Source organism: Penaeus japonicus, unplaced genomic scaffold (genome assembly GCF_977035675.1).
Source record: "Penaeus japonicus unplaced genomic scaffold, GWHDUDI00000001_assembly GWHDUDI00000020, whole genome shotgun sequence".
NCBI classification, from domain to species: domain Eukaryota; kingdom Metazoa; phylum Arthropoda; class Malacostraca; order Decapoda; family Penaeidae; genus Penaeus; species Penaeus japonicus.
The window spans coordinates 38,104,333-38,112,729 of NW_028234422.1; the positions used below are offsets into that span (position 1 = coordinate 38,104,333).

Below are 8,397 nucleotides of genomic sequence, written 5' to 3' on the forward strand. Positions count from 1 at the left end.
ATATTTATGATACTATACTATGAATACAAACTCCTACGATGTTAAGATCTATCAATACCATAAGTCACGTACGCATTTAATCAATATTGTTGTATGTTATGTTTTATATTTATATGTTAAGACTATTGACAGTTTTGATGTTTTGACCACAAACGCAGAAAACAAGTGTGTGGCAAACACTGCGGTCTCAGTCATTCCTTAATATCGCCAAACGGCGACAAAAGTCAAAACACGAAGGCCTAGTTAAAACATCTTTCACGTAGCTGTGGAACGCACGCGAGTGAGTGCCGCCGCGGGAGCACCATCGTGGTGAGGCGACTCCAAGCCGCCCCGAGTAGACTGTCGAGAAGATTCGAGTGAACGATAAAAGGTGAACGAAAACGAGTGAAGTGAAGTGAAGTACTCCATGTGAGGCCTACACAAGGGCCACACTGAAACAAAAGTCTACGGGAATTGTGTGCGAAGTTTGGCGACTCCATGAGCGATAAAATTTTAATTCTCGTTGAATGAGCGTAAAATAAAGATACGCACGCGGGTGTTCAGCTTAACGCCCGGCGAAGGGAATGCTGCGACGAGTGAGAAGGTTGTGGCGCGCTCCCGGAAAGTCTGCGGGGATACACATAATATTTCAAACCATATATATATTGGTGAGCCTGTGCTTGTGATAGTGTCTCGTCTGCATATTCAATTTCATATTATAAATATTTGTGAGTGTGCCAGTGGTCGTGTCTCACCCACTCAAAGGGTCTTCGAAACTACACATGTCACATTTTAGATTTGAAAATAATTTGTGAGCGGGGATACACATATTTCAAACCATATATATATTTGTGAGCCTGTGCTTGTGCTGAATGATAGTGTCTCGTCTGCATATTTAATTTCATATTATAAATATTTGTGAGTGTGCCAGTGGTGGTGTCTCACCCACTCAAAGAGTCTTCGAAGCTACACATGTCACATTTTAAATTTGAAAATAATTTGTGAAATCAGTGTCAGTGTTAAGTGATAGTATAGTATCCTGACTACTTATATAATAAGAAGAGTGTTAACATGTGTTACCAACAAGAAGCCTTGGATCTTTCAAACAGAGGTTTCAACGTGGGAGCACCTTGTAATAGCAGCAGGTCTGTTGAGACCGTGCCCAACTCTGGAAACAGAGGTTTCAACGTGGGAGCACCTTGTAATAGCAGCAGGTCTGTTGAGACCGTGCCCAACTCTGGAAACAGAGGTTTCAACGTGGGAGCACCTTGTAATAGCAGCAGGTCTGTTGAGACCGTGCCCAACTCTGGAAACAGAGGTTTCAACGAGGGAGCACCTTGTAATAGCAGCAGGTCTGTTGAGACCGTGCCCAACTCTGGAAACAGAGGTTTCAACGTGGGAGCACCTTGTAATAGTGGCCGGCCTGTTGACACCGTGCCACCACCATATTATATTGGTGATCATTCTGTAAATACTATGTCCAACAGTGTTGAAGAAAGGTTCAGAGAGGGAGCAATTCTTCTATGGGACAAGTTGGTTGGTGACAATCTACCGATATCCTTGAACAAAACGAACAACGAAGTCCAACCAGTGGATCGCCGTTCTTGGAGTGATGAAGGACTGCCGGGAACGAGCCGACAACAGAATAACCTTGCCATTAGAAATGAGCAACAATTACAATGTCGAAGAACCAAGTTGAATTAAAACAACAAGTAGCAACTATCATGGAAGAACTAAGAAAATTAGGAGCAGATAAATGACAGGCTGGCCTCCGGCGCCCCAAGACCCTAACCGAATCAGATGATGAATCATCTGCCTCTGACTCGGAGAAGAGAAATGGAAAGTTAAAGAGAATGCGTGTCAGTGACCCTGCTGATAACGCTCATGTGAATGACAGAAATCGCAGTGATCAAGATAGAGAAGAATGCCTGACTAGGCGCATCATGGATTCAGTCTGCATGACCCAATCAAAACTACCTAAATTTCACAGGAGAAACGTTGAAGAATATTGGTAATTTTTAAGTCTCTTTGATCAGGTTTATGGTAATAAGAATGTCTCTGATGAGCATAAGTTGAACGCACTGTACACTGCATGTGGTGATCAAATGCAACTTAAGCTTGCCCATTGTAACAGGATGCCAGCACGTGAAGGACTAAAAGGTGCTCTCTCGATCCTAGAAGAACAATTTGGTGATGAACAAGAATATATAGCAAGGGCTGTACACAACCTTGCAAGGGGACCAACGATCAGTGACCAAGATTACTCAGCCATAAATGCACTTCATTGCCAGTTGTTATCTTTCATGAGCTTTGCAGAATCCTTTGAGAGAACCCAAGATTTCCAGAACCTGACCTTAGTGTTTGATATCATCAAGAGGTTTGATAAAGACTTACGTCGAAAATTTGTCCTTGATACACGATGCCGGGACAAGATGACAATAATGGATATCCACAGTTTCCTGAAGAGAGAATTAAGAGTGGCAAGACGATTAAAAAAATGGGATGTTATGGAAGAAGCTCTGAAAACCAAGCCAAGCTGGAGTGAGGAAAAAAATCATACATCAGAGTCTATGACCAACAGCAGACTCTTGAAAAGAACCAACCTTTCTGAAAGGGACAATTTTGGTCCTAAGGGCTGATAAAGAACTGAGGGAGGCATTCATTAGCTGGAGGGTAACAAGATAGACAAGACTTTAAAGCAACGTGGTATTAAATGGTATTTCCAGCCTCCCATGGCATCACATATGGGAGGTGTATGGGAGAGACAAATTCGGTCTGTCCGGAAGGTCCTGTCCTCAATCATCGGTGTACAAAAAATTGATGATGAGCACCTACACACTCTGTTTTGCGAGGTTGAGGCAACACTTAACTCCAGGCCCCTCACTGCACTCTCCGATTCCCCATCTGATCTTGAAGCTCTAACGCCGAATCATATACTTCGAGTAGAATCAGGTAACACCCTACCTTTGGGAGGCTTATCCCCTGGTGATGCCCTACGACGACGATAGCAACATGCCCAGCTTCTGGCTAATAGATTCTGGGTTCGATGGCGATCTGAATATCTGCATACACTCCACATGTGCCATCGTAAGATTTCTCCATCAAGAAACTTCCACTCTGGGGACCTCGTTATTTTATTTGACCCACTGCTTCCCAGGAACAGGTGGAGGATGGGTCGCGTCTCCAAAGTTATACCTAGTGACGATGGTCTTGTCCGGAGGGTGCAGGTGCGCACCAGCCTTGGCCTCTTGCTTTGGCCAGTCGTGAGAAGATTTAACAAAGTGATATTTGGGCGTGAATCGCCCAAAGTAGGGGGAGTGTTATCGCCGTACTGTCAACAGACACAGTACGGTGATAAATTTAGTAAGTGGCTTACACCCCTGTGGCAACTAGCGATGGAAAGGGTGTAGAAGGTCAGCTTGTGTCACCGAGTGACCCCACATAAACAACCGCACCACATGGCCCCACGCATTTATTACCGAACATGTGTTTACGTATCACGAACAGTACTACCTTGTTTTCCTGTGCTGACGAAGCCACGATAGGCTGTGTAGGACCACATACATAGAGCGAAGGAAAAGCATAAACAGTCGAGGATAGGCAGTACGAGACACAGTACCATAGAGACCACATCTCCGAGGATTAGCGCACGCAAGAGTGAACTGAGGTGTTTCTGTGCCCGCAACATGTATGTATTGACACCATTATATCTTCATTGTTATAACTTGTGCAAATAGTTAATGTAACTGATTATAAATGGCCCTAAGTATTAAGCTATGATAAATATGATTACTTGGATAACATCATAATGATGTTATGATACTATACTCCTACGATGTTAAGATCTATCTATTAATGACCATATGTCATGTACGACATTGTAATCAATATTGTTATCTTGTATGTTACAAATTTATATGTTAATGACTATGTTGTATTGACAGGTTTTGACCACTATCAATAAAACGAAGTGTGTGCAAACACTGCGGTCTCAGTCATTCCTTAATATCGCCAAACGGCGACAACATACATATATATACATATATAGATAGAAATAGATATACATATACATATATATATATATATGTATATATATAGATAGATATAGATATATATCCATAGATAGATAGATAGATATAGATATATATACATATATATAAATATATATATATATACACATATATATATATATATACGCATACACACACAAACTATAAACACCGCTCGAAACCACACTCTCTTGCACCATGCTCGGTGTAACCTTCGACTAAATTTTCACTGGCTAGAAAGACCTTATAATCGCTTTATCAATTTCACTGTGCTTCCCCTTGTTCCAAGCTGCACATCCTCAAAACATTCACTATACCACTAGTTACATACGCATCACTTACACTCGCCATACATACAAGTAATTCAGACCAAAGCACTCCGTTGGACCTACAGTGTAAGCTGGGACGAGTTCATGTCATCATCACGACTACCGGAGCTGGCATCTATTCCTCATTGGCGCAGTGTGTAAAACAACTGGAAACACTTCGTTCAGCGTCGCCCGACTGGTTCGAGCACACCGCCGCCCATCTCTGAGGGAGGAGGAGCGGCTTAGGCCGTGATCTCTTTTCTTTGTTCTGGTCAGAGGACGTGGAGCCTGTCTTCTAGATTGGCACCATATTTGCCCTCAGTTTACTTCTTTCACTTACTGTCTGTCTCACTTTCCCCCTCCCTAACGCTTTTCATGTTAATTTTAGTTTTGTTTTTAATGTGTATTGCGTTACGCATCGGCTGTTTGCGAGCAGCTGATCCCTCAGTCCTCGTCGATGGAGGGGCACCTTGACGCGGTGACGAGGCTTGCGAGGGTCTATGAAGTTGGCGGCGATACCAAAAACGTCCAACGAAATTGGGAAGGCGTCATCAGAGACCCCAGACAAAGATACATCCAACCTCCACCAACCCGCATTGGGCCAGCGTGGTGGAGTTAGGCCCAAAACTCCCCAAAATGAACCACACCTATAACCAAATCCCGGCCGTTCCTGTTGGGTCAGCGGAGTTAAATCAAGGCCCAACCACACAGCCTACACGACCATGTACGGGTAGGGGTTGTGTGCCCCAAATGCAACTACCCAACAACAACACCAAGGCAATAAAAGCCACAAAAGTCAACAAGAAGTTTACTGAACTTTTTGTTAGTACATACAATGTTCGAACATTGTCTGAAGATTATCACCTTGAATACCTCGAAAAAGAACTGGAAAAAATCAGATGGGATATTCTTGGCATCAGTGAGATGCGAAGGCCCGGTGAAAATGTGATACAACTCCCAAACCAACACATAATGTTTTACAAAGGAAATGACAGAAAACAAGGAGGCATAGGGTTCCTGATTCACAGAAAACATAAGAGCAACCTTATTGAATTCCACGCAATTTCTGACAGGGTTGCCTCAGTCACTATAAAAATTTCCACAAGATACACAATCAAAATTATCCAAGTTTATGCACCAACATCACTTTCAACTCAGGATGACTTAGACGAATTCTATGACGATCTTAACACAGCAGTACAACGCAAAAAGTCCCAATTCAACATCATAATGGGAGATTTTAACGCAAAAATTGGCGACGGAGATGAAGAATGCCTTGGCCCCTTTGGCTATGGTATAAGAAACGAACGTGGAGACGATCTTGTGAACTTTGCGACAGCCAACAACTTCAAAGTCATGAACACGTTCTACAATAAGAAACAGAACCGCCGTTGGACATGGCATAGCCCAGATTTCGAAACATTAAACGAAATTGACCATATCCTTATCGACAAGTCCAACATTGTCAAAAATGTGGAAGTTCTTAATAGAATAGGCATTGGAAGTGACCACCGGATGGTTCGCTGCAGAGTCCAAGTCGATGCTAAACAAGAAAGACAAAAATTGTTCCATTCAAAACCGGAACCGCTGCGAATTCCAGAACAGTTCAAAAATGAATTCAAATTAGACCTACAGAATCGTTTTGCTGTTCTGGAGGAATTACAAGGTGGAAACAATAATGGTGTAAATGTCAATGACCTTAACAACAATATTATCGAGCCAATGATCGCAGCAGGGAAAACATGGAAATCATCATCTAAAAGAGTTGAAAAGTTTTCAGAGGAAACGAAAAATCTCATGGACAAAAGGAGAAATCTCAATGCTCCAACAAATGCGAGAGAAAAAATTGAACTAGCGGAACTCAACAAACTGATAAGGAAGAAACAACGGGAAGATCTAAGAAAACACCTCACAACAACTACTCAAGAAATAATTAAACAGGGAAAAGGCTTCAAAATGGCAAAGAAGAAATTGAACCAAGGGAGACTTCAATTCACAGGTGTTCGTGAAAAAGACGGCACCTTGATGACAGACCGTGATAGGATTGTGACCAGAGCCCAAGAATTCTATGAGAAGTTATACTCATCGACACGGCAGATGCCGGAAATAGAAGAACAACAAATTCCCCAAATTCCCCAAGAACCTGAAATACAACATTAGTCCCAAGGCTTTCCCTTCATCGAAGCCTGGGAAGTTAAGCTTTCAGTGAAACAATCTAAAAAGGGTAAAGCTCCAGGGCCCGACAATGTCACAATTGACCTGATTGAATCAGCGGGGGAAATAGTGTACAGCAAACTCACCACTCTGTTCAACGAGTGTCTTCAACAAAATAAAATACCAAATGTGTGGAATGAAGCAATTATTATTCTCTTACATAAAAAAGGTGATCAAACTAACATCTCGAACTACAGGCCCATCAGCTTGCTCAACAACATCTACAAGTTATTCACGAAAATCATAACCAACAGAATAACCAGAATCTTGGACGAAAATCAACCAAGAGAACAAGCTGGCTTCAGAAAAGGCTTTTCCACAATTGACCATCTTCATGCATTGAATCAACTCATAGAGAAATGTGCCGAATACAAAATCCCTGTAGTCATCGGTCTTGTTGACTACAACAAAGCCTTCGACTCGGTTGAGATACCCGATGTAATCACCGCATTGGAGAGGCAAGGAGTTGACCCAGTTTATGTCAATGTCTTCAAACATATTTACAATAATGGCAAATCATTCATCAGACTCCACAAGGATTCAAAACCATTCCAATTAAGAAGAGGAGTTAGGCAAGGTGACACCAGTTCACCAAAGCTGTTCACAGCTGGCCTTGAAATGGTCTTTCGAAAGTTGTCATGGGAAGGGAAAGGCATCCTTATAGATGGGGAACACATCAGCCATCTTCGATTTGCTGACGATATTGTCATCTTTGCCAGCAGTCGAGAAGAGCTTCAAGAGATGCTGTGAGAATTAAACAAAGCAAGTCTGGAGGTCGGCCTGAGCATGTTCAACAATTACATCGAAGACATCGACATCGACCAACAGATCACCATCGACAACAATACAGTTGAAGCCATAGACTCTTACATCTACCTCGGCCAACGTATCTCAATGGAAAGTGCATCCAAGGAACAGGAGATCAAAAGGCGCATCAACCTTGGATGGCAAGCCTTCGGAAGAGCAAGCTCAATCCTCAAAAATAAAGACTTTCCTCTGGTTCTCAAACGTCAAGTGTACGATCAGTGTATCAGCCCTACTGTCACCTATGGGTCTGAGACGTGGAACCTCACAAAGAAACAGTCCCTCAAACTGCGAACCATGCAGAGAGCCCATGAGAGGATTATGCTTAACATCACATGGCGCGACCACAAAACAGCTGAATGGATCCGTCAACAGACAAAAGTCAGAGATATCCTCGAAATTATCAGCAAAGCAAAGTGGACATGGGCGGGACATGTAGCAAGAATTCAAGACCACAGATGGACAGCAAAACTTACATCGTGGCAACCAAGAGGTCATACTCGAAACCGAGGACGCCAGAAGACCCGTTGGCGCGACGACCTCGATAAATTAAAAAAGTTCTGGCATCGGAAGGCTCAGAACAGACAAGTGTGGCAACAACTGGGGAAGGCCTATGTCCAACAACGGACCTTCAACGGCTGAAGAAGAAGATCCCTCAGTGGCCATGTCAAGACTTTTTCTCTAGTGAATTACCCTCTGACGTGACAACTGTAGTGTTATTTAGTTTTGATTTGAGATTTTAGTTTTAATTATTTTTAGTTTGGTTTTAATTATTGCCGTCCTGGAAACGCTACCCTACCACCTACCCTCCCTACCCCAACCCCTCTCCTCCATTAAACCAAACTCCCAACCTTTATCCCTTTATGTGTGACCACACTTCGCCTTCACCCCCATCTCATAATCGTTCCATAATGTAAGCATCCTACTTCCAAATATCACCTCCCATCTTACTGATTCTGGATTTCCGACACGTGGCACCTGCCACTTGTACCCGTGTCATGACCGCGGTTCGAGCCGGGGAGGAGGCGTCACAGCCAATATTC

At 43.0% G+C, this 8,397-nt stretch overlaps 1 protein-coding gene across 1 annotated transcript; it reads left to right on the forward strand.

The window, feature by feature from the left end:
• The first annotated feature begins 4,972 nt into the window (after nt 1-4,972).
• LOC147469689 (uncharacterized) lies at nt 4,973-7,300 on the forward strand. Its single transcript, XM_086547876.1, has 2 exons — nt 4,973-6,411; nt 6,748-7,300. The coding sequence occupies exons 1-2, from the start codon at nt 4,973-4,975 to the stop codon at nt 7,298-7,300; spliced, it is 1,992 nt and encodes a 663-aa protein (XP_086404002.1).
• The last annotated feature ends 1,097 nt before the right edge of the window (nt 7,301-8,397 follow it).

Bases quoted from the DNA above. Each gene is read 5' to 3' on its own strand.
- LOC147469689 (XM_086547876.1), top strand. From the start codon at position 4,973: ATGAACCACACCTATAACCAAATCCCGGCCGTTCCTGTTGGGTCAGCG. The intron at 6,412-6,747 runs GTTATACTCATC...CTCGAACTACAG, and splicing joins GCCCAAGAATTCTATGAGAA to GCCCATCAGCTTGCTCAACA.